The 26,707-nt window shown below is 45.0% G+C and overlaps 1 protein-coding gene across 2 annotated transcripts in view; it reads right to left on the reverse strand.

Moving 5' to 3' along the window:
* CPOX (coproporphyrinogen oxidase) overlaps window positions 1-26,314 on the reverse strand; it is a 34,635-nt gene extending 8,321 nt beyond the window's left edge. Inside the window, exons 1-5 of one of the 2 annotated variants that reach the window (XM_033943011.1) lie at window positions 25,472-26,314; window positions 20,135-20,278; window positions 10,043-10,153; window positions 9,332-9,473; window positions 5,506-5,724 (exon numbers count right to left, since the gene is read on the reverse strand). In XM_033943011.1, coding sequence (XP_033798902.1) covers window positions 5,506-5,724; window positions 9,332-9,473; window positions 10,043-10,153; window positions 20,135-20,278; window positions 25,472-25,946 — 1,091 coding nt within the window. In that variant the 5' untranslated portion in view covers window positions 25,947-26,314. The remainder of the gene's footprint in view (window positions 1-5,505; window positions 5,725-9,331; window positions 9,474-10,042; window positions 10,154-20,134; window positions 20,279-25,471) is intronic. The other variant, XM_033943010.1, reaches the window with a different exon arrangement.
* Between the last annotated feature and the right edge of the window lie 393 nt (window positions 26,315-26,707).

Genomic DNA, 26,707 nt, shown 5'->3' on the forward strand with positions numbered 1-26,707 from the left:
GAGTGTCACGCCCCCTTCTACCGGCAAGGTAGTTCTCTTAGTCACCGCCGCCACCAGCGCGTCTACCTTAGGCAATTTAAACCTGTCCAGTTCGGACGGTTCGACCGGATACAAGAGCCTCATGGCCCTTGCCACCCGCAAACTGGCCTCCGGCGCCTCCCATTGCGCCGAGATCAGCTCCTGCATGGCCTCATGTACCGGAAAGGCCTTAGACGGCCTACGGGTACCTGCCATCAAGGGGTTACCGGACCCCGTGGCATCTTCCTGAGCAATGTTCAAACTCTGCAAAGCGTTTGAAATAAAAGAAGAAAGCTCCTCTCTATGGAACAACCGGATAGCCGTAGGGTCATCCCCCTCCCTACCCGGGATACTCTCCGTGTCCCACTCCAATAGCTCCCCTTCCTCCAATGACTCAGGCAGGGAGAAAGGAGATCTGGGCAAAATATCCACTGCCTCCGCAGCCACTAGCCTGCGCTTCTTAGCCCCCTGCGACTGCCCCGGGGAGCCTGCTGCCCCTGCCGTGGGTCTAGCCGCTGTCCCCTCCCCCCCCGTAGAGGTAGAGGGCACCGGAAGGGACCGCACGGCCCCCAGCCCCGGCTGGGTAGGCTGCGCGCGCTGTAACTGAAAGGCCTGATGGAGCAACAGCACAAAGTCGGGCGAAAATGCCCCCCAACTAAGAGGCACTCCCCCGCCCTGCTCCGAGCCGAGGGGAGGGGCCGTGCCGGCCTCCAGCGCTGACGCCTGTTCCCCCGCCGCCTCACTCTTGTCCTCCGTGGCCGAGTCCTGCAGCAACCCTGCATCGGCTCCGAGCGGCGGGGACATTGCGCAAGACTCCCGCACCCGGGACATGGCCGCCTCGCAAGCCGCCAAAAACGGGTCGTCTGCCTGTGCTTCCAAGCACCCGGCAGAGCAAAGACCCGCCCGTGTTCGGCGCTTCCCACAGCGCGAACACAGCTGACTAACTTCTGCAGCCATCCCCCCTCGGCCGAATCAAACAGCTCCGACGCGGTTTTACTTTTTTTTTTTTTTACACACGCGGCGAACGCCGCCGAATGACGACTCCGCCCCCCAAGACGCCCGGCACACGGGAAAACGCGACCCCACTTGAGAAGAAAAGAAAACACTCACCCGGTCAGCCGCTTACCCCCGAAGCCAGGCAATCATTGGTAAGTGTACTGTATGCCGAGTGAAGCACAGCACGGCTCAGTACAAGCAGGAAGGCCTCCCTTTTTTTTTTTTTTTTTTAAACTGGAATGAAGAAGCCAGCCACTCCTGCACCTGGAAAGGAACCCCTCTATCCAACGGAGGGGAGGGTGGAGTAGGGACCTGGGAGGGCCCAGGTGTACCTCCCAAAGCCGGCACCAAACAGCCAGGCACCCCCACCTACTGAAGAGAACTAGTCTCAACAGAGGAATCCTACCGGAACACCACTTCAATCTATCCTGCAGCAGGCAGAGACCAGGAGCTAGAAGTATAGCTCCAACCCTGCTGGGAGATAGAGCAAAACTGAATCAACAGAAAGAACACCAGGCTTTAAGGCCAACTGTTAATCAGTTCTCTATCTCCACCTGCTAGTCGATGTGAGCTATACCCACTAGTCTCTGGATTCATCTGCTGCTTTGCTATGGAAAAGGGGGATTAGCAAAAGCACTACAGAAAACTTGTTGCAAGGTACCATACATCGCCACCTGCTGTTCAAATCTGGTAAATCAACAGATGAGATTAAAAATAATTCTGATTATGCTAGGTGCCAACTGTCTTATCTGCTGTTATTGATTGTATGGCACTATTACCAGCTGTTTCTATTGGCATCTGTTTCTCTAGTTGACTCTAATAAAATGGATATTAAAAAAAAAAAAAAAGATCACTTGTCAGACCACTGGTTTTTGGCAACTGCTGGCAAGTGCTTCTCTTATCCAGTATGGGGAAAAGGAGAGCGAAAGTCCAGGGGAATCCCTCAGTACCTGGAGCCTCATAGCAATCTGGCAGATGAATATCTATTAACAGACAAAATCAGGAAAAGGCATGGCTTGTACTTCAGCCATTCCCACTGAATCTTCATCGGGTAGCAGCACTGAGACCCATCAAAAGGATGGTGCTTCCCCAAACCAGAAATGTTTCATCAACAGAGAAACAGTGTCTGCAGAGTCCTGAATGTCAGCTTCAGGTACTTTGGAGGGAACTCCTGCAACTGTTTCATCTCCCTGATCGAGGTCAGACTTGGAATCCTGCCCTAGCCTCTCCAGTGCTTCAAACTGAGTGATACAATTTATAAATGCAGACAGACAGTCGTTTCTATGCAGTGAAAGTGCCTGCCATTGTGATTATGGAGTCAGCGAAAGAAATCACTGCAGGGGTTTCTGTTGACTAATATTTCTCAAGCAGTGTCGTTCATGCCCAGGCATTGGACCAACCGGTTGACAGGATTGAAGCTCTTAGCATTAGGGTTTGGAGGTCCAAAATCTTGGACTAGCAGTTGTTATAAAGATAGTAGTTACTTGCATAAAAAGTTGGAATATTTGGAAAATCATGTGAGGAAGTGTAAGATTCCTCAATTTCCCAAAATCTTCTCAGATAGCCCAGTTGACATGGTTGAAAAGTACTTGGTTGATGTACAGAAAATACCATCAGAATCTCTGCCTCTGGTAAGGCTTTCTATGTCTTGGGAGAAGATGATGTCATGAATGTAACAGAATTTTTGGAAAACTTCTTTAGAACTCATTACTCAGAGAGTCATTCTGATTGTCACATTTGCTTTGGAACCTAATCATAAATACTGTTCTTCAACTTTATTTCCACCATATCAATGAAATGTTTTGAGGATCAAAAATTTTCCTGATTGCCTCAAAAACGGCGCCAGGAATTTTTAGGGTTTTGGCCCTGGGTTCTACCTTTTTGTTAAGATTTCCATATGTATGTTTAATTTCCTATGAGATTAAGTTGTTTCAATTTTTGGACCTAAAACAGCTGATGATTTTTTAAATGCAAGAGAAGAATTGAGTGTCCAAGTATAATCCTATAATTTTGCTGTTTAGGCTTTGAATTTTATTTTTTTCCCTAAAGATTTGCTGGGTTTCTTGGATCAGTATTTCCTTATAATTGTGGATGAATGAATTTTATTTTTCATAGGGACTATAATTTCTCCTGTTTTGTAATTCACTGTTTTGTAATTTACTGTGGAATAAATATATATAAAAAGTTTAAAAAAGAAAAGTGGAAAACAGTCTTGTAACAGTAAATTTTAGCACCTAACAATTCATGCAAGTCAGACTAACAAAACAAACATGCATTGGGAAGGGGTAGTTATTATCCTCCTCCAAAAATAAAATAAAATCTATCAATCTTCATAGTAATAATAAATACATTCACTGTGTTTCTGAATTTTGTAGCTCTGTGTATTTTTTGTAGGAAAAAATGTACCGGTATTCATGCAGGGCAATCTTTGCAGAAGGATCACTATCTATGGCTCTGCCCCTAGAGCAGCCAAACCCTCTCCCTCTCTTCCTTCTGCTCCTCAATTCATTTCATCCTATCCTCCCCTAATCTGACAACTCCCCCTCCTCCTCTTCCATTACCCTATCCCCAATGACATTTCTCCCTCCCTCCCTTCTTTCTAGCTCTCATCCACAGTCCAAAATCTCTTCCTTCTGCCTCCAGTTCTCCTCACTCACACACACACTCTCTTTCTCCACTTCCCTACCCCTGACCATAGTCTGGCATCTCCCTCTTCCATCTTCAACAGCTTTCCCCAAATCTAACCTCCCTTTTGGCTTTCCAAAAGTCGGTGGCAACAGCGATTCCCAAATGATGCCTTCCCGCTAGCCCTGGCCTCTTCTGTCTACCATGGCCCACCTCTCTGACATACTTCCTGTTTCCTCACATTTACACACACATTTGTTTCCCTGCACTGTCTCCAATCAGAAGTAGCTACTTGTAGACTGACCCTGCACACTAATTACACCCTATTTACTCTTACATTTTCCAAGCTGCTTTCATCAGTTCTACCTTAACAGTTTATGGCCTTTTCCTCGAGGAATTTGTCCAAACCCTTTTTATACCCAGCTCTGCTAACTGCTTTTTACATCATCTGAAAAGGAATTCCAGAACCTATGCTTTAGAAGAAAATATTTTTTCACTTTTTTTTTTAATTGTAATACTTTTTAATTTCTTGTCATGTTGCCTAGTCTTTGCACTTTTTGAAAAAATAATCAACTTGCATTTACTCAATCCACTCCACTCAGTATTTTGTACATATCTGTTGTCCCTCAAATGTCTCTATCTCAAGCTGAAGAGATATAACCTTTTTAACCTTTCCTCATATGAGAATCATTCCATCCCATCAATCATATTGGTAGCCATTCTCTGTACTTTTTCCAGTGACATTATATCTTTTTTTCAGATACAGTTGTGACCGGAGTGGGTCAGCAGTGATCTGTGGTGCTGGAGTCTGATTGGACAGGGCTCTGATGCTGGGATCTGCAGGTGCAGGCTGAAGCAGAATCGCAGGTCCTACCGGAAACACAGGTGGGATCCAGCAGGGGAGGACCAGGCAAATGTTTACTTGGCAACAGTGGCACTTCGTAGCGCTGTGAGCCAGCCACCAGGGAAAGAGGCACAGGGAAGTATTGGAGGCGCATGTGCTGAAAGCCATGCATTTGCGATTGAGAGGGTCCAGGCCAGGTGGAAGTGCAGGAGCGCACCTTTATTTTGGCAGGCCTAGCAGTGCAGAGGCAGCAAATCTTTTAAGGGGGGGACCGGGGCAAGGTACAGGGGGGGGTTAGGCTGAAATACAAAGCCAGTGAACCAGGAAGACTCCACACGGTGACCAGAAATGTGCACAATACTCAAAATGCAATCTCACCATGGCATTATACTATTTTGAAATGTATTTTCTATTCCTTTCCTAATATTCTATTTAATTTTATGGCCATTGTCACACACTGAGAAGATTTCAATGTGCTGTCCACAATGACATCTAGATCCTTTTCCCAGCTGGGACTCCTAATGTAGAACCTAGCATTATATAGCTATAAATTAAGTTATTCTTCTCTAGATGCATCACTCTGCATTTGTCTAGAGTTCTTTCAAGAACATGTCACAGTGATGCTCCCTTGTAGCTCAGTTCTGTTTAGAGTGACATTCCATTTCCACCACATCATCTCTTTCAGCCTCCCCCTCTCAAAAGCTTCAGAATACCATCTCTAGCTGATCTAGCTCAAAACTGTCAAGATCTTCATCCAAACCATGACTAACCAACTGCAAGCAGAATTCAACCACAGTTCCACATTAATAAGTATGATAAATTTCTCACCCACGTTCAGTCACCTAACTAAAAATATGAAATCTCTAAAGCTGAACTGTGCCTGACCTAAATTCCACCAGGATCCACATGTCAGGACATTCACCTCCCTTCTCTTTCTCCTGTAGTATGAATGGCCCATCACAAGGGAATAACCTAGACATGAACATGCCACTGTATTGTGAACATGTCTGAGGACCTCTCACCTGCCTCTTCGCAGCTGCTGCCACAGTTTCTCCTCGGGCGTGAATGGATCATTGCGGTGTTTCTCTATGATAGGAAGATAGCAGGGCACAATCGCTTGGGTACAGCTCTGCACAAACTGGAACGCTTCTTCTTTAGAGGGCGAGTCAAGGTCATCAAAGAATATTCCACCAACACCCCGGCGTTCTCCACGGTGCTGAATGAAGAAGTAGTCATCACACCTGCGTAGAGTATCCACAGTAAGAGGACAGTACAATCAGATTAGAGGTCATTTAGCCCTTCTTCTCCACTCCACCCTTTTCAGCAGGGAAGAAATTCTCTTTCATGGAGCAAGAAACTCACATACTTTCTGTTAAATAATTACTATACAGGACCTTAGGCCCTCTTTTACTAAGATGTGTTAGTGCCCGATAAACGCTAATGCGTGCATGTTAGTCTATAGACACGTTAGCATTTAGCGCATGCTAAGGTTAGCGCACCTTAGTAAAAGAGGGGTTTAGTTCTCCCATCTGAATTACAAACATCTGAGTGCAAGTGTCAAACTCAAAAGGAATCATGAAAAACTAATCTTAGGGAAAATGAAGCAAAGGTTTGCACTGCACCAATAAAAATCATTTCTGTTCTCTCATGCCTTTAAAAATTAGAAGAAACAAGGAGAAAAGTTAGCTGAACTAAATTATACTTAAAACTTCCTGCCACAGACCTATTACTAACATGCCTGCCTTTTGCAAATCCGACTGTGACCTTAAGGGGCTCCTAATGAAAATCACTCTGTAATACCATTTCTGCACCACATGTTCTATTCCCTCTGGAAGCAAACTTATCTGCAGAGAGGCAGCACACAGGCACAGATTTAAAACTATTACTGCTCCTAAGCATTACCCTTTGGGAGCGTACTGAGGTTTCAATTACAGTTCTCCCCCTCCAAACCTGTAGGCAAAGCGAAAAGGATACAAGAGGACATTAACCAGATAAAATTGCCTCTTAAAAGAGATCCCAGCGTACCAGAAACCAGAACATGATGAGAGGAATGTGAAAAACTCTCTTACGATTAGGTCAAAAGGATGGCAGTGATGTGGAAAGTACCACACGAAGTCCACAGAAGAGAAAACCCACAAGTGCAATGTAGACAAGGAGGACAGTAAGTGTGGACAAACAGCTTTCCACAAGAGCCAGCCGGATAAAGTCAAAAATGTTTATTTCAGTCCACAGTAATAAGGACTCTTCCGAAAGTACACAGTAATAAGACTGAAATAAATATCTTTGACTTCACCCGGCTGGCTCTTGTGGTAAGCTCTTTGGCCACACCCACTGTCTTTCTTGTCTAGCGTTGTGGAAAGTATCGGACAGACACCCTGTGCTGAACTACGATGCTAGCTTTCTAATCAGAAATGAAAGAGATACAAGATCAAGGTAGGGAATGGGGAAGAAGGCCAGGAGAAGTCCAACATTTGGCCAAATATCTGGTGATTTCACCTAGTACACTAGACAACAGAAAAAGGAGAGCAAATAATTTCCATGAAAGAAAACTATCCTTGCTACCTGACTTATAACCTCTTCTACGTTTATTTATCCAAGGCCCAGTAAGGTTTTCACTGAGAAATGCAGATACTATGAAAGGGACTCATGTCCTTAAATTAGGTTCTTCTACAGAAGAAAGTTCAAGCAGGCCAAACTGTATACTGGTTTGGATCTACCCAGGACATTGAGATCAGCATACCAGATCATGCCAACAAAACACATGAGATCTTGGTTTAATACTTTTCATCCAAAAAAATAAACCACTCTCAGCAACATACTACCCCTATCATTACCGACACTAAAGGTACCATTTCAATAAGGCTCTTCAGCACTACTACCTGTAGCACCCTCTCTTCTTAGAGTATCCCAGCCACATGCTCACTGTGGGGTCCTTTTACTAAGATGCGCTAGCCATTTTAACGCGCCCTAACCGCTAACGCGTCCATTACATCCTATGGACACGTTAGCGCACGTTAGCATGCGCTAATTTTTAATGCATGCTAAATCGGCTACCACACCTTAGGGCTCCTTTTACAAAGCCACGCTAGCGGATTTAACGCACGTGACTTTTCATCACCCGCTAACCCCCATGCTGGCCAAAAAACTACCGCCTACTTAAGAGGAGGTGGTAGCGGCTAGCGCAGCCGACGGTTTAGCGCACGCTATTACTCGCATTAAACCGCTAGCGCTAGCGCATTAAACTGCTAGCTTTGTAAAGGAGCCCTTAGGAAAAAGGACTACGATGTCCAATCCTGCTCATCATCACAGCTCCCCAGGCCATCAAAGCAGATTCCTGATTCATTCCCAGCGTAATAATTTTATAAATCTACATTACAGCACAGAAGAGGAGTTTCACAACTAGCTCACCATGGTAACTAACTCGCAACTCCTAAATAACACATTTTAAACCAAGGGCTTGAGATGGTTATGTGCTTGAATTGCTTGGTCACAAAGTACTTAAAGGCAGAATATAGCTTGCAAAATTTCTCTTGTCAGGACAAAAGAAATGTGCTCCCCTAGATAACACAAAAAAAGGCAAGCCCTTTCTGTCCCAGGCTACTGCACACCACCCTTTTTATCTCCTACACGCAGAAAAAAGGTCTAAGTGAGCAGCTGGAATTCTGTTCCAGAAACGTTATCCTTTGATGGTCAGGACACAATGGCTAGCCCAAGATAAACCAGCCAACAGGCAGCACCAACAAAATCCATTATACAGGTCTTCCTCTTTTCCTGAAGAGACCAATTCAACTGTTCTCTTAAAATCAACAGCCAGAAACTGCAATTATGTGTGAGCGTACAAGAAAAGTGTAGCTGAATGTACATGGAAAAATACCCATGAACCCTTCTCAGAAATACAGGAGATACAAAAAAAGGGATGGGCTCCATTCCATGCACAACCAAACATGTGGGAAAGAAAAATCTGCTACCACACAAAATAAAATTGCTCCCCTTTAAACTGCATCACTGTATGTGGTTTTCAAGAGAAACAAGGTAATTATGTAGAAATAAAACAAAAAGGAAAAATATAAGGACTAACAATGCAGTTTAGCTTTCAAAGCTAATCATAAACTACATTAATCTCCCTTTTACAAAACCGTAGCGTGGTCTTTAGCGCCGGCCACAGCGGTAACAGCTTCAACGCTCATAGGAATTCTATGAGTGTCAGAACCATTACTGCCGCTAAAAACCACTGCTCGCTCTCACGCAGAGTATCTTACGCTTTGCCAGCGCTCCAGATTTTAGCTCAGTTATATTTTTGGATGCTTCTCAGCATATCTTTCTTCACGGCATCATCAGATTGGACTCCCGAAGATAGCTGTCATTTCTGAAACACGGACCGTGTCGGGTCCACACCACATATCTGTACTGTGATATATATGGAATGATCCACTGATCTGCATCACATTATTCTGAAGACTTTCAATAAAGTCTTAATCAAGATCATCGATTCTACAGTCCTGATTCTTTTGCTTGGCTTCCCCTGTTTCACTGTGGAAGATTTTGGTGTTTTTCTTTGGCTTATAATGCAAATGCAAACATGATACCCTAGCCAAGCAGGTAGGAGGCCGACAATAATCACAGTATCTGAATCTGTATTTAAAATCCATTACAGATGTCTTTGAAAACCGCTCTGAATTGACACTCTAGTCATTAGTAGTGGTACAGAAGCTTCTAATATAAAGAAAGATAAAGATCACAGAGGTGGCTGCATCTTTTGCTCCAGAAAACACTGCAACTGTAGCATGCTGTAAACCTGCCCAGCTTTACAGCTTTGTTTCCCCAAAAGCATGGCACTTGTCCACATACCACTTCTTAAACTTTGGATAGAGCTTGGGGTCATGCTTATCACAGGCCTCCTTTAAAGTTTTGTGGAAATGGACAGCATCGTCCTCATTTAGGTACGTGGGTGTAAGGTCGGTGCCACCCCCAAACCACCACCTCTTATTCCCTGAAAAATAAAGGATATTAATTACTTTCTTCCTGAGAACACCACATGCTTTATAGGATCATCTGCCAAAATTATTCATCAGTTCTGAAACTTTGAAAATTTCTCCATTTAATATATTTTGGGTGGTTTATTTTTTGGTCCTGTAATGGGTTGCACCTGGCTACGTTCCTGCATTCCTACAACCTAGAACTTTATAAATGATAGTTTCAAGAGGAGAAACATTTGCTGTGCCATAAAATAAAAAATAAAGCCAAAATCAGAAAGGAAGGCATCAGAAATACAAACATTAAGGTATGTATTAATTACTAATACATTTGTATAAGTAATGGAATTCTTCCTTGTGCAAACTAAGAAGCTTAAAAGAAAGGTCCAGGTGGTGAAAACAAAAAACATTTCTATTATAAGTGCTTCTATAGTGGCTTCCAGTCTGGAAATGTGCAGCCAGACCATTCAGCTCACTGGAGGTTGTAGAAACGGTTTACAAGGTCTCTCTTCTGAAACATGTTTGGATGAATGTTTTAGGAAAACCCAAATTATAATCTTTAGTCCTCAACAGACACTTTACTTACCATCTGCTTCCTCTATTTCAAAGTATCTATAGTTGAAGTGGATGGTGGGGATATGTGGGTTCTTGGGATGGATAACAGAGCTCACTCCCATTGCGCAAAATGGCAATTTACCTGGGCAACAAAAACCAAAGGAAAAGAAGACCTTAGGGACTTTGAATTATTCACCGAGTGGTTTGAATCTGAGAGATTTAATAAAACCAGAGAGCAATGCTACAATAATAAAAAAATAAAAATCAGCATCAGCAAGAAATAAAAATGAAAAAGCAAAAATTACCCAAGGGGCAATAAGAAAATTGATTCAAAGCAGCATCATACCAGCTTTATACCCACATTCTTATTCTGTAATCCCAATCTCAGTTAACATTCTGTACTATTAAAGTGTATCCCCTCCTTCCATCATCTTCAGCCCTCTCAATCACCAGACTTTTAAATCCACAGAGCATTGGTGTATTTTAAGATTATGTGAATGAATTAGTAACACAGAAACATGATAGCAGATAAAGGCCAAATGGCCCATCCTCAGCATTCTCTATCTCCTCCTCTCCCAAAAAGATCCCATATGTCTGTCCCATGCTTTCTTGAATTCAGACATAGACTTTGCCTCCACCATAAGATTATTCTACTCAACTACCAATCTTTCCATAAAAAAGTATTTCCTTAGATTACATCTGAATCTATCACCTCTTAACTTCATTCTGGAGCGAAAGCTTCATCCAAGGCTAGGCAAATGCTGGGATGCATCCGAAGAAGTTTTGTCAGCCGGAAGCCCGAAGTTGTAATGCCATTGTACAGGTCCATGGTGAGACCTCATCTGGAATATTGTGTTCAATTTTGAGTGGAGTCGGTTCAGCGAATGGCCACCAGGATGGTCTCAGGATTCAAGGATATGAGGAACGTCTAGGTAAGTTGCAGCTATACTCTCTCGAGGAACGCAGAGAGAGGGGAGATATGATAGATGTTCAAATATGTAACTGGCCGTATTGAGGTAGAGGAAGATATCTTTTTCCTTACGGGACCAACGGCAACAAGAGGGCATCCGTTGAAACTCAGGGGTGGGAGATTTCATAGCAACACTAGGAAGTATTTCTTCACTGAAAGGGTGGTTGATCGTTGGAATGATCTTCCACTTCAGGTAATCGAGGCAAGCAACGTGCTCGATTTTAAGAAAAAATGGGATAAGCATGTGGGTTCAATTTGTGGAAGTGCTTAGGGGGGAGGGTCCTTAGAGTGGGCAGACTTGTTGGGCCAGTGGCCCTTTTCTGCCGTCATATTCTATGTTTCCTTTCAATTGAAAGAGACTCACCTCATGTGCATTTATGCCATGTAGGTATTTAAACATCTCTATCATATCTCCCCTCTCCCATCTTTCCACCAAAGTATACATATTGAGATCTTTAAGTCTATCCCTATACGCCTTATGACAAAAACCATTAACCATTTTTGTAGCCTTCCTTTGGACTGACTCCATACTGTTTATATCTTTTTGAAGATGCAGTCTCCAGAATTGTAAACAATATTCTAAATGAGGTCTCACCAGTCTTATACAGGGGCATCAATACCTTTTTTTCTACTGGCCATACCTCTCCCTATGCACCCAAGTATCTTTCTAGCTTTCATCATCACCTTTTCAACCCGTATGGCCACTTTACGATCATCATATACTATCACATCCAAGTCCTGCTCCTTTTTTGTGCACAAAGTTCTCCCAAGTTTTTGCAGCCCAAATGAATGAGCTTGCATTTGAAATTAAAAGGTATGACAGGATATAAATAAAGCTATTATCATTAGTTGTCAAATTTCAGACCATTCTTCAAGCTTTGCTGGATCCTTCCTCATATTATTCACACCATCAGGTGTGTCTACTGTTTTGTGGATTTTGGTATCATCTGCAAAGAGGCAAATCTTACCAGACAGCTCTTCAGCAATACCGCTTACGAAAATGTTAATGTTAAAAAGAACAGGCCCAAGAACTGAACCTTGAGATACACCACTGGTAACATCCCTTTCCACTTAACCAGTTCCTCACAGTGTCTGTCATTTTAGGGCTCATACCAATTTATTAGATGCCTGTGTGGAACTGCCAAAGGTTTTGCTAAAATCTAAATACATTGCATCTAGTGCACTCCCTCTATCCAATTCTCTTGGTCACCCAGTCAAATAAATTGAATTCACTAAAGGCAGGTCTTGTCGGACGAATCTGATCATATTGCCTTGGGTCCTGCAATCCACTGGAGTCCAGAAAAGTTAACTATCCATTCATACTGTAGGGCTAATATAATAAAGTGTGCAGCTTTGGTGCACAAGCTACCTATGTGTAAAGCCTGGCTTTGAACACTAAAGCACACATATTTTAAAGCATGCTAATATACTAATTAATTGTTCTGGGCTGTTGCTGAGAAGTGGGCCGAAAAAAAAATGCTGAACAAAACATTGGACTTTACCACCAAGTTTGAGGAGGTGTAGACTGGCATAGCTATGGCTGGGCACAAGCCCACTCAATGACAGCACCTCTCTCCTCCTTTACCAGTGGCCCAGCATATACCTCCTCTCTAAAACATCGGAGGTGACTCACGGAGTGCCGCAGGGCTCAGTCCTGGGACCATCCCTTTTTAACATATTCATAAAGAACTTGACCCGAGGGCTTCAGGGAAAAGTAGCGCTGTTCGCCGACGACGCCAAACTGTGTAATATAGTAGGTGAAAGCGATCTCACGGATGCTATGGCGCAGGATCTGATCAAGTTGGAAAACTGGTCCTCGACATGGCAGCTGGGCTTCAACGCAAAGAAGTGTAAGGTGATGCAGAACATACACCTTGAATGGAGAAACACTAGCTACGACCTCAGAAGAACGGGACTTGGGAGTAATCATCAGTGCGGACATGAAGGCTGCCAAACAAGTAGAGAAGGCCTCATCCAAGGCAAGGCGGATGATGGGATGTATCAATAGAAGCTTCGTCAGCCGTAAACCTGAAGTCATAATGCCACTGTACAGAACCTCCTCCTCCTCATCCCTCTCTGGTGTACTTCTGAAGCGTCACTGGCAGCAGCGATTCACATCCACTGTCTGTGCCAGCCGGGCAGGCTTTCTCTCTACTACATTCCACTAGTGAGGAAATAGAAAAAGAGAAGTCTGTGGAGTCAGGGCAAGTGGAAAACATGAATTGTGCTGCCACTAACAAAACCAAGGTACACTGGGGAGGATGGAGAGATGCAGCCATATTGGGATCAGAGTACATGGGAGAGAACAGAGAAGGAGAGTTGTTGGATGCAGCAGCGGAATGGAAGGTTAAAAAAAAAAAACACCTAAACATTCCTGTACTTGATGTATCTATTGGAGAGGCAGGGATTTAGGAAGGACCCATCCAAGTTAATTCTGAGTCTGGGCCCATTCAAAATAGCAAGTCTGGCTATGCTATTGGGAAGTTGGTTCGCTTACTAGTAGCATCTGTGAGGATATACTGTGAACTGCCTAGGAATTAGATGGTATAGAAATTTTAAAAATATATAAATTTAATGCATTTTCTTTTTCCTGTAAGTATATGAGACCTGCTAACTTTTTTTTTTTTTTTTTTTTTTTGAAGTTTAAAAGTTTTTTATTAAACAAAATGAAAACAGTACACAGGCAGTGTGCCAACAGCAAAAGTACATCGCCCATAGGAAACAACAGAACCCCCCCACCCCCCCCACCGAGTGATACATTGTAAGCCTAGAACAAAGGAAGATGCAAAAGAAAATTAAGAAAAGTGTCAAAGTAGACCTCGCCAGGAGCTATAACGAGACCACTGTCGATGAAACGTTCCACAGGAATCATTATTTAAAGCAGTCAATTTGGACATCAAGTAAATTTGGTCAACCTTATGCAACAGTTCAGTACGAGAAGGCAAAGAGTCCCGCTTCCAATATGTAGCCACTAAAAGTCTGGCTGCCGTAGCTACCAGGGCCACAAAATGATTCTGATCCACATCCAAACTTCCCAAAGGATAGTTAAGTAAAAATGTTTCCATACGCAATAGGATGGGTAAGCGTAACACATCAATCAGCAGTCGTTGAACCATCTTCCAAAAAGGTACAATCTTAACACAATCCCACCACACATGCCCAAAGGAGCCCAGAGACCCACAATTGCGCCAACAGTGCCCGTTCCCACAGTGATAGAAACGATGCACCTTTTCTGGCGTGAGGTACCACTGAAATAGCATTTTATACCCCTGCTCCACTAAGGGAGATGCCAAAGAGACTCTCAGCAGTGTACCATAAAGACAGTCCCATTGTCGATAATCCAAAGCCCTCCCCAGCAAGAGTTCCCAACGATGTTCATATGTGTGGGCCTGTGGTCGAGTGTATAAAAGGGCCCTATAAAGACGGGAAATAAGGCCCACCCCAGATCCCATCCTAAAAACTTGTAAGAAAGCAGAGTCTGCCCCTTCCCACTCCGGGATCACCCTCTTCACCATAAAATCTCGAAGTTGGACATAGGCGAAAAAATCAGTCGGAGGGAGATCATACATAGATTGTAAGGCAGCAAAGGGTACCAGTTGTCCACCCACCACCAGCTGACCTAGGACCCTAAGACCCTCCATTTCCCAACGCCGAAAAATCCCAGTATCTTTAGCAGGAAGAAAATCAGGGGCAAATCTAATGGGAGTAGCATAAAAATAGCGCTGACGTGGGAACCAAGCTCGTCGAACCCGGCTCCACGCATTCAAAGTACATTCCATCCCATAAGATGTCCCAATCTGCAGATCCCGAAGGATATCAAAAGACAGCCAGGGCACTGCTGCTAAAGGGTAAGTAGGTTGTAAGGCCTGTTCTAGAGAGACCCAGCGCTGGGAGGGATATGCCCAATGAAACAATCCCTGCAGTTGGGATGCATAGTAATATGTAGAAAAATCAGGAACACCCATTCCCCCATGTAATCTGTCCCAGTACATACGTTCCCTCCGCACCCTAGGGGGCTTGCGTGTCCAGATATATGCAAAGGCCCGCCTTTGTAGCCTAAGCAAGAACCGTTTAGGAATTGAGAGAGGTAGGCAGGAGAACAGATACAAAAAACGAGGCAACACATTCATACGCAAAGCACTAATCCTACCCATCCAAGACAATCTCAATCCCTCCCATCGGTCCAGATCAGCAAATACAGTTCTTAGCAACGGAGGGTAATTCAGTTCAAAAAGGTCAGGAAGTCTTCGAGATATACGCACACCAAGGTATTTAATGGATTTAGCCGCCCAACGAAACGAAAACCTAGCACGTAAGTCCGTCACCAACAAGTCCGGAAGGGAAACGTTAAGCAATTCAGATTTTTCGATGTTAATTTTAAAGCCAGCCACCACACCAAATGTAGTCAAATCACGAAGCGCCTCCGTCAGAGAACGAAGGGGGTGGGACAAGGTAAACAAAATATCATCAGCATATAATAAAATTTTATGCTCTTCACCACCCACCACAATTCCCTGAATGTCAGCATTCGCACGTATAGAGGCTGCTAAAGGTTCCATGACCAGCGCGAAAATCAGCGGTGATAAAGGGCACCCTTGCCTAGTTCCTCTATGGATCATAAAATTAGCAGTATATCTTCCATTAACTCTTAAACAAGCCTCCGGGGCCGCATATAATAAAGTCACCCAGTGTAGAAAAGCACCCGAAATGCCCATTTTCTTCAAGGCCGCTAACATAAACGGCCAATAAACCCTATCAAAGGCTTTTTCAGCGTCAACTGATAACAGGACTGCCGGAACAGAAGTTTGATGGGCCACTCCAATGAGATCCAACACTCTTCGGATATTATCACCAGGTTGCCTCCCTGAAATAAAGCCACATTGATCTCCATGAACTAGGTAAGGCAGAAAACGTTGCAACCGGACTGCTAAAATACGGGTAAACAGCTTATAGTCAACTCCTAACAATGAGATAGGGCGGTAAGATCCACAAAGGAGGGGGTCCTTCCCAGGTTTAAGCAGAAGGGAGACCGCTGCCTGACGAAACGAATACGGCAGACAATCCCCCTCCAAAAAAGAATTAAACAACCTAGTCAGAGGATTGACTATATGGGCCTCCATTTTCTTATAAAACAGGGGGGGAAAAGCCATCAACACCCGGTGCCTTGGAAGCAGCCAGATGACGTATAGCCGCCACCACCTCAGCGGGTTGAATAGGGGAAGATAGCCACTCCGCATCAACTTCCGCCAAACAAGGCAAGGTGACATTAGATAGAAAAGCATCTATCTCCCCCTCTGTGGCTTCAATTTCCGGAGTGTACAGAGTCTGATAGAAGGATAAAAAAGCCTGATGGATGTCCCCATCATCTGCACAAATCTGACCCGAATCATTACGAATCCGAGTTATGGAATGTTGTGCTTGAGTTTGCTTGATCTGTGCAGCTAACAAGCGACCTGCCCTACCACCCCATTCAAAATACCGTTGTTTCCGCCTCTGCAGGGCCCAAGCCATGCCCTCTAAATCAAGTTCTTGTAGATCTCTCCTGCACTCCGTCAACGCAACCCCCCCAGCCACCGACGGGGCTCTCTTGTGAGCATTCTCTAGGCGTCGAAGGCGAGACACTAATTCTAATCTGCGTGCCACTCGACACTGATTTCTGTACGACCCCCTCGAGATACAACAACCCCGAAGGGTAGCTTTAAAGCTTTCCCAAAGAATTGCAACATTAATGCCAGCTATGTCATTGAATGCAAAAAATTCCTCGACATCAGTCTCTAAAGAGTCAAGGTATTGGGATCTTTTAACAAAGAGTCATTCAAACGCCACAAGCGACGGCCGCCTCTAACCTGTCCAATCTGTAACTCCAGAGTCAAAGGAGCATGATCTGACCACACCCGGGGCTCAATACTGGAGGCCAGGACTCGAGGCAAAACAATGCGAGGGAGCATCCACATATCAATTCTAGTATATGAATTATGTTTCGATGAGTAAAATGTGTAGTCTCGCGTGCCTGGATGTAAATAGCGCCACACATCTATTAAATCATGCCTACGCAGGAAGCGCAGCAAAGCTTTTCTGTCGCTTCTAGCGTAGCGGATGGAAGAATTTGAATTATCCTCCTGAGGATAGCAAGTAAGGTTAAAATCCCCACCCACAAGGAGAGTACCTTCTACATGATCCAACAGTACACGTTCTAGCAGTGTAAAGAAGGCCCCCTGACCAGCGTTTGGGGCATAGACATTCAGCAAACTATACAAGGTTCCATCCAGCTCAGCCTTGACCAATATGTAGCGGCCCTCAACATCCCGCACCACCTCTCTCAATACCACCTGGACACGTTTATGTATTAAGATGCCCACCCCCTGGGTCTTTTTCCGGACCTTATTAGATGAAAGAAAAACGTGTGGGTAGTTGTGGTGTGTAAGCAATTTCTCATAATGAGATTGAAAATGGGTCTCCTGAATAAATCCAACCGCACTATTCAGGCGGCTCATTTCTTTAAATAACAAGCGTCGTTTTTGTGGAGAATTCAGTCCATGTACATTATAAGATAGCAAAGTGAGTTTATCCATTTGTACCAGAAAAGAAAAAGCACATCATTACCAAATCAACCATCAGTTCCAAAGCAGTCAAATCAACCAACCCCTGCAATCGTAACCTTAAGAGAAACAGTATACAAACACCCTTCCATACAATCATACAAGAAAGCACTCGGTCATTACTTTCCCCAGCACCAACACCCCCCCCTCCCCCCAACCCCCCAACCATACCCCACATGGTCCAGCCACCAAAGCACCTGGTAACCATGGTACAGGAAGTGTAGAGAAACAGTTCACAAAGGGACCCCCAGAACAAGCCCAATAAACAATCTTCGCGACATATACCGCTCAGCAAAGAGAAGAAAAGAAAAGAAAAAACAGTCACAGCACAAAATGTCTGAATCACAGTGCACTAATACAAATGTTCAAGTGGGTGAGGTTGTAGCCGCCTCCAAAGGGCGACGAGCTGCAGCCGATCTAGCCACTCTCTGCCATCCCAGCCCTCTTCCTGATTTGGGCACAGGGGACCTCTGAGGAAGTGGAGCCAATTCTGAAGCTGCCATCAAACCTGCTTCCACCATTCGAGCCTGAACATCCGCCACCGTTATTGCAGTGTAGGTCTTGCCTGCATGTGTAAAAGCCAGTCCGATGGGATAAATCCATCTATAGCGAATACTGCGCTCCTGCAGTATACGGGTGCAGTCTCTATACGTGCGACGGCGGGCCAGGGTTGCTGGGGCTATATCAGGATAGACATCAATGTCCGCTTCTTCCCATTTAACGGTACCCCCCGAGCGCCTCACCGCCCTAAGCACATGCTCCTTATCCATATATCGATGGAAGCAAGCCACAACATCACGAGGACGGTTCACATCACGAGGGCCAGGGATGCGGTGAGCCCTATCCAGCAATGGTTTACCCACTTCCACAGGCAAGCCAGCAGTCTCTAGTGCCAGTATACATATATGATCAATCACCTCCATACATCGTGGGTCAGAAACAGTGTCAGGCACTCCCCGAAAGCGAAGGTTGCACCGTCTGGAGCGGTTCTCCAGATCCTCCAGTTTTAGGGTGCTCACATCAGCTTTTTCCTCCAGCGCTGCAATTTTGTTTCTCAGCTGTGTTAATTCAGAGCCATGTGTCTCCACTACAGCTTCCGTCTCCCCCACCCGACTCCCGAGGTCACCCACCTCTCGTTTTAGTTCTGCAACTACTGCATGTATATCAGCTCGAACTGCTGTAATCTCAGTTTTTAATTCCTGGAACCAGCCACGCATTTCCAGTTGCAGATTCGGCAACGTTGCAGCATCAGGTGGGCCCTCCGCAGCCGCGGTCGGATCGGGCGCCATTTTCGGACCAGATTTAGGAGGCCCATTCGGGATTGGGGAGGAGAACGTTTTTATATCTGTCTGTTTTTTCCGCGTCGCCATCGAGACGCAGCAGTGTAGATTCACAGACAAGTTGAGGAAGGCAGACAGTGCAGGCACTCGAGATCGCGCGAAGATCGCCAAATTTAGCCCGGGGGTCCGCGGAGCTATCGCTCTAGGCTGCCATCAGCCACGATGACGTCACTTCCTCTCCTGCTAACTTTTTTCATGGCCTCCATGAATAGCATAGGTTAAAGAATAAAAGAACGGAAGGTGACAGTTCTTTGCTAAGTGCAGCTGTAGGTAAAAGCCGAAAAAAAAAAAAAAAAAAAAAATTATATCAGCCCAAATCTGTGGAGGTGCTGGAATGCTATTTTGAGCATAAATATCAACACTGCAAACAAACATTTCATGTGCACAGCGCTAGGTACCCTTAAGAGTAGAAACTAGTGCGCAAATTAAGCACATTCTATTTGCATATAATGTAATGAATCAGAAGGCAGAAATCAGGCATTACACTTGCAACATAGTTCTAACACAAACTTTTTACATTGGCCACAGTGGCAGAAAACTCAATCATACCGACCTCAGAATCATCCCCAGTCACATCTAAGAGACAGCTTGCAGGGAAGACTGTATGCACTGAGCCAAGCAGAAAGTTAAAAATGTTAAATAAAAAATAATGCTCATCATGGACCAACCTACAAATCAGGAATTATCACATGCCTTCCTAAGAGCGTGATCCATCCGTTTGGGAGAGCGGATGAACTAAACTGGATTAGTGAGGGCCAGCACAGGTATATATAGGGCTACCTGCACATGCTCAGATGAGGCTCCCAAAAGCCTCACTTGAGCTCTGGGAGAGCAATTCCGAATTGGGAACGTAGATGACGTCACCAAAGTGTGGCTGACTTAGACTGCTTGTCCATGGAGAAAGGAATTATCACATGCCTTCCTATTTTCATAGAAGGAGGTGTTTCACTGGTCATAAACATCTTAAAAATCCTTTGCAAATCCTATGTAAAGGGTCAGATGCACTAAAACAGTAATCCCATATGCACAAAACAAGATTAATATTGTTGAACACATGCCTGTGATTTTAAAATAAAACTGAATCGTGATGTGCAACATTGAGGGGATTAAGACAGATAGACAAAATGACAGGAAGACTTGACACTGGACTGCCTAAATATAGTACATAACGCTGTCTTAGGGTGGGGTGAAGGTTTATTAATGAGGCGCTTTACCATCCTTGACCTCCAGTGATTTGCCTCGGCTGTTCATCTGCTTTATGGCTTGCTCAGAAAGGGAACCATGTACCACAGAGATATTCACTCCTGCTTTCTCGAAGATGTTACCATCCTGGAGTACACAGCTAATGCCACCCCCACCTTGAAAAAAATAGAAAAGACAGACATCTGGAAGACCAGCTCTGTGCAAAACTTTAGAACCAACTACATCATAAGTAGAGATATCCAGTCCTTGCTGGGTATATATTTCATATCAAATATAAAAAGTTGTATAGAAATGTCTGGATACAGCAAAAGCTCAGAGCAAGCTTAAAATTAATACACAAATGCATTCTTTTCAGACCGAGGACCAGATTATTAGGAGACAGAAAAAATGTCACTTTTCAAAAGTTGATCATTTAACTAGTGGCCTGGGAACGCGATCCTTTCAGCAGCAAGACTTAAGATGGGGAAGTGATCCTCCATTATAAAATATCTTCCTCTATCAGCTGGTCATAGTCAATGAAAGAAAAGTCACCCACACAACATACTGTATATCTATTTCTAACTCTGAATGAAGGTTGCTAGTTAAAAGTGAGATGAAATTTGCTCACAACCGATCTGTGAATTAAACATACACTTCCCCCTCCCCATTCGCGGTTTCCCTACTCGCGGTTTCACATAATCGCGATTTTTTTTTTTGGGGGGAGAGGGAAACCTCGAGAGAGACTACGGGAACTCCCCACAGCCATTTCTTAATGGCTATCTGCACGGGGCAGGAGCGTAGGAAAATCGCTCCTGCCCCGAAAACCAGCTAGACCACCAGGTAAGGCTGGGATGCCGGGGGAAGGCGGAAGGGAGGCGGGGGTGGGTCAAAGCCGGATATTCGCGGTTTTTCACCATTTGCAGTCCGGATCTGCCCCTATCCCCCGTGAATAACGAGGGAGAAGTGTACTCAAATTAAAAAATGCAATCTAATTTGAACTTTAGACACATTTGTAGTAACAGTGTTTTTTTTCTTTTGAATATGAAATACAGTCCTAGAATCCTTTAGCCCAGGCAAGATCATGGGCCATATACCAAAGGTATTTTTAGTTTGTTTCTATGAGAAAAATGCTTAGCATATATGTTCCATGGGATAGGAGTAGTTTTGGGTGGGCATGAGGGGAAGTTGTGGGTACTAATGTTAAATTGTTCCTCCACCCCCTACTGCCAATATGACTTCCTCACTTTTTGTCTCTCCCCCTTTCCTCAGAAGCAGGAAGACAATTACCACCTATGCTCCTTAGTTTGCACTTAAGGATTCTGGACAGGGTGGATAAAAATCAATGATTTAAAAAAAATATTTAAAAAAATTGATTTAAAAAAAAATTTAAATCAGGGTGTTTTGTTGTTTTTTTTTAACATAAAATGCTTTTTTTTGAGGAAAAATCTATCTAAAGATTAAGACACATTATAGTCCAAAAGTTATTCATCATAAAATAAGGATTAGTTTGTAATTATTTAGCAAGAGGCTGTATATTCATGCAATGTTTAAATTTTCTGGTAAATGAATTCCATTAATCCATTCATAATGTCACTGGTATGATTTAAATCAAGTCTTTCTGACTAGTAATTTAAATTGTGATTTTAATCAAATCCACCCTGATTCTGGACCCATCAATAATGGCAACAAAAGGAATTCCTAGTTTAAAATAAACTCTATGCTTTATGCAACATCCTTAAAACATTCAGGGCTCCTTTTACAAAGGTGCGTTAGGGCCTTAACGCGCGGAATAGCGCGCGCTAAAATGCCACGTGCGCTAGCCGCTACCACCTCCTCTTGAGCAGGCGGTAGTTTTTCAGCTAGCACGCGCTAATCCAGTGCGTGCGCTAAAAATGCTAGCGCACCTTTGCAAATGGAGCCCTTACAGAATTAAACAAGCCAGACACAAACAGAATTACATTTTTTTAAACTATCAGACACAGTGTCACTCTCTTTCTCTCTGGCTTTATCTCACACTTCTTATTCCCCCTTCATTACTCCTGGCAGAATTCTGCTCATGCTGTTCAGAATTCTGCGCAAACCTTCCGTTCCGCCCCTGTCCCCATCCGGTCTCCCACCTTCCTTTCTGTAGGTGGATGATGTCGCAGAGAAAAGGCCCTGGTGGGGCCGGCCGCAAACAGCCCTTTCACAGTGCTGCCTCTGCTGGCTACCTGCCGCCACTACTGCTGCTCTGGTGCAAGTGAGAGACAAGTGGGATTTAGAGGAAGAAAGAACTGCAGTTGGAGTGAGAGCAGGAACGGAGGAGGCTGGAACCGGCGAAAAGAAAAGGCAGGAAGGAATTTGAGGCCTCAGGATAAGATAATTCTATGCACAAATACTACAAATAAACTTTGCAGATTTTTTAAATATTGTGCGCAGAATTTTCAAATTTTTGTGCAGAATCCTGCCAGGAGTACTTCATGCCATTGTATACCTGATACTCAACAGCATCATGTTTTCCTCTAATCTGCTCCTTTTGGTCTGACCTGCTAGAGAGTAGCTCCCGAAAACAAGCCATGACCTTTAGGTTACCAAGACAGAGAAAATCATACCTTATAAAGGCACATAGGAACAAACTGACTATGAATTACAAATGCCGTATATACACAAATATAAACTGAGATTTTTGGGCCAACAAAATGGCCCAAAAATAATGATTTTGGTTTATATTCGAGCCACCACCCAACCACTGGTGCTGCTGTCCTCTCTTCAATCCCTGATAACCACAACCAGTGCTGTAGTCACACACCTACCCCCCCACCAAAGAACAAGAACACCAATACTGCTATCCTACCACCCCCAAAATGACCCGTGCCATTGCCCTCCATGTGCACCCCCACCAGTGCTGTCACACGCCCTCCCTCCTCGAAGAACACGGGCGCCGCTATCCTTCCACCCCTAAGATAACCCATGCCGTTGCCTTCCCTGCGCACCCCCCCCCCCCAAAGCCGACATCTCACTTATTCATCAGCTCTTGAAGAAAAAGGTTGCCGCTGCTAATGCTAGGTGTTGATCCGGTTCAGGGCCTTGATCATCTGCGGATACTCAAGGCCTGCCAGCTCCCGCCCCCTCTGAGAAGCTCTGAGCATCTTAGAAGGGTCAGGAACTAGCAGGCTTTGAGCATGCACAGATGCTCAAGGCCCCGCATCGGAACAACACAGAGCAATGGTGGAGGCAGCTTTTTTCTTCCAGTGCTGATGGGTAAGCATGATGTCGGCTGGGGGGAAGGGGGTGCACATAGAGGGCAACGGCATGAGTCATTTTGGGGGTGGCAGGATAGCAGTACTGGTTTTGCGATCGTTCCCTGCCCCCGACCCAATTCACTAAACTGCTGCCCGATTAATCTCCTCTCTGATCCACCTATGCAAATTAGTAAAACCCCATGCAAAATAGCCAAGCGATTGATTCACTAACAATTGCTTGGCTATTTTGAATCGGGTTTTACTATCCTGAAACCTGACTGCTGCAGACCTGTTGATAACACAGTTACCAACAGGTCTCCCTGTTTTTTGTTCATTTTTTTTAATGGCACTGATATTTTACGTGTATTATACACGCAAAATATCTGGCCAATTTAAAAAAATGAAAAAAAGCCCCCCCCCCCCGAAAAAAAAGGCAGGAGAGATACCGACTCCCTCCTGCTATCAGCGCTCCCCCCCCAAAATATGGCAGGAGGGATGACGACTCCCTCCTGCCATCGTGCCCGGCTCCTCTAGAAACCCCCCCACCTGCCATTTTTTTTAAGCGGTGGGAGGAGGAAGGGAGCCCTGACAGCTTCTTGTCACTACTGTCAGGGCTCTGCCTCAATCAATCGCTCACTGAGCAATTGAGTCAGGAGTTTACATGCAAATGATTTGCACCTCTGTGCAAATCATTTGCATGCAAAATTAATAGTGAATCAATTGCTGTTTGAAAATTGGCCAGAGAATCGGCCAATAGCAATTGAGTCGCTATTTTTTGTGAATCTAGACCTATCAGTCCAGTTGGCAGTCACCCAATATAAAATTTTCATGGGATGATCGGCAGTCTGTTCTGATAGAGACATGTGTCTGCTTCCCAAGAATTGTTAAAAGCTTCAGTTTTATCTCATTTGTAAAGTGACCCAACTCATCAATGTTTGGATTGTCTGGAGATCAGTAATCAATTCCACATGAACAAGCAACTCCAGTGTTCTTATAGTCCATTCACTGAACAGCAAAATTTAAGATGAGATAATTCACTGCTTGCATTATGAGGTTTTGCAATACCTAAATCCTGTTCCCAGTGTTGCCGTTTCATTTGGTTTGTTGAGGGATTGTCATTTATATCTAACTTTCAGTTCCCGCCTCATAGCTCTGATGCTGCCGTCTAGTCCCAAGATGCGGCTTCATTGTCCAGCTGCCTCGAGGACAGAAGACCTGGGTCAGTATCAAGCAGCAGCATCAGGAGGGAGGAGGGCTCTCCCCCCTTGTGGCAGCTGGCCACATCTTGTCAAAACCAGCAGCAGCATCAGAGGAGAGAGGAATTGGAGAGGGGAAGGGGTAAAACGCGGGCCTCACGGATCTAAAACCGCATGTCCTTAAAAATCTGAGGTCCGCGCCACTTTTAGTCTTAGTCTCTGGCTCCGACAGACCTCTATGACATTTTAGTCGCTGACGGATCCTAATGCTTTTCCCTCCCTATGCTGAGATTAAAAGTGGCATCGACCTCAGGGCAAAAGTTTTGCCGCTAGTCTCAGCATAGGGAGGGAAAAGCATTAGGATCTGTCAGCGACTAAAATGTCATAGAGGTCTGTCAGAGCCAGAGACTAAAAGTGGCGCGGACTTCAGATTTTTAAGGACGTACGGTTTTAGATCTGCGAGGTCCGTAAGGTCCACATTTTACCCCTTCCCAATGGAGAGTGTTCAAGCCATCTCATAGGTTAACTTATGGGCTGGTGACATCGCAGCACTGGGCATTTGGTGCAGAGCCTTCGTCTGATATATAGGCTATGCCAGCCCTGCTCACTTCCACTTTTAACTGCAAACATCAGATAGATGTAACTGAGTAAACGTATTAAAAATTGATGAGATTATTGCTTCAGTAAAACTAACAAATGTTAAACTGTACGCTTCTGAACAGGGACAGTCTATTACATTCCACCTTTCAGCGCTATAGAAATGATAAATAATAGTAGTAGTGACAAAACTTTTACTTAGTTACTATACAGCACTGCCTATAAGCAAGTCTGCCCCTAACTAGAACATAACTTTTAATTTTTAGGTCAACTCTGTGTTACTGCCCATTAAATTAAAACTCTGGGGCCTCCAGGGCTTTGGATCATACGTTTTGACCTCCGTCCAATTCCTCACCTTCGCTCCTCTCCCATCGGTCCACCGTGAAAACAGCACCACCGTCAGCCGCTGCCAGCGCTCGGCAGACCCGCGCCTGGGTGTCCAGGATGAGCAGCTCCATGCGGGCTCTCATACTGCCGCGACTCAGCTCCAGGTCCAGCTCGGCCAGTGGGCTTACTGGGCGCGCCATGAAGCCCTGGCATCGCAGCGCCAGCTCCGTCTTCTCCTCCACTTGCGGCACCCTCCGGGCAGCCTCCGCCCGCTGCAAGTGGCTCAGGCCAGCGGCCAGCAGCGCCGCCCCTGCGGCCGCCCAGGGCAACACTTTCCCCCGCAGCCTTCGTTGCTTTCTCCCGTCCCGCCGACCCCCAGCCATAGAGAGCCAGTGAAGGGGCCGGGCACCAGGCACTGCGGAAGGAAGACAGGAGGAGGAAGAGAGCATTTGAAGAGCCCGGCTGCAGCCCTTCCGCAACCCACACCTCAGCAGCAGGGACATAGCGGCGGCTGCGAGAAGACGTGCCGCGGCGAAGGGGGGGCAGAAGCAGGGATGATTACACGCGCGCGCAGACCCAAAACTGAGCGCGAGGGTAGCTCACGTAGACGCGCGACTAGGGACAGAACTCACGCGCACAGCAAGAGGGACTACACGCACAACAATAATCAGTAGTACAGATGACAAACAGACAAGGTATATGCACAGAATCACCGGGGAAAACAAGCAGCGACATGTGCCCGGTAATAAACAGAGCACTAACAAGTCACTGACACTCTAGTAACGCGCCGTCAACCCGAACCCACATAACCTCAACTGTGCAAAGCTAACTGACTCTAAAGTCTAGCACAGTTTCCTCTCTCAGAGAAGCCTGTAGGTGGGGCTCTGTATTCAAGGCATTCTGGGAGTGGTAGTTCACAGACCTCACTCGTTCGGTGTCAGGAAAAACAGGTGAACTACATCTCCCAAGAAAGCGTTTCCTGAGTGATGCGGAAGCGGCGGTCTTGGCCAGGTTTGAAACTTTCGCACGCTGTGGGTGCTACAAAGGCCCAAAGCTGTCATCGTGGGTGGCGGTTATGTTGTTTTGTTGTGTGTGTGGTTTTTACTATGCAAATGACCGAGGCTGAAGTGAACTGGAAACGGACACTTTATTGCTGAAGTAGAGGATAGAAGTAGAGGATAGAATTCTGGTTTGGATAGATAAAGATGACCTCAAACGAAAATTTATATTGTAACTAGCTGATGGCCCGGCGTTGCACGGGTAT

The sequence above is a fragment of the Geotrypetes seraphini genome, chromosome 4 (assembly GCF_902459505.1).
Source record: "Geotrypetes seraphini chromosome 4, aGeoSer1.1, whole genome shotgun sequence".
Classification (NCBI taxonomy): domain Eukaryota; kingdom Metazoa; phylum Chordata; class Amphibia; order Gymnophiona; family Dermophiidae; genus Geotrypetes; species Geotrypetes seraphini.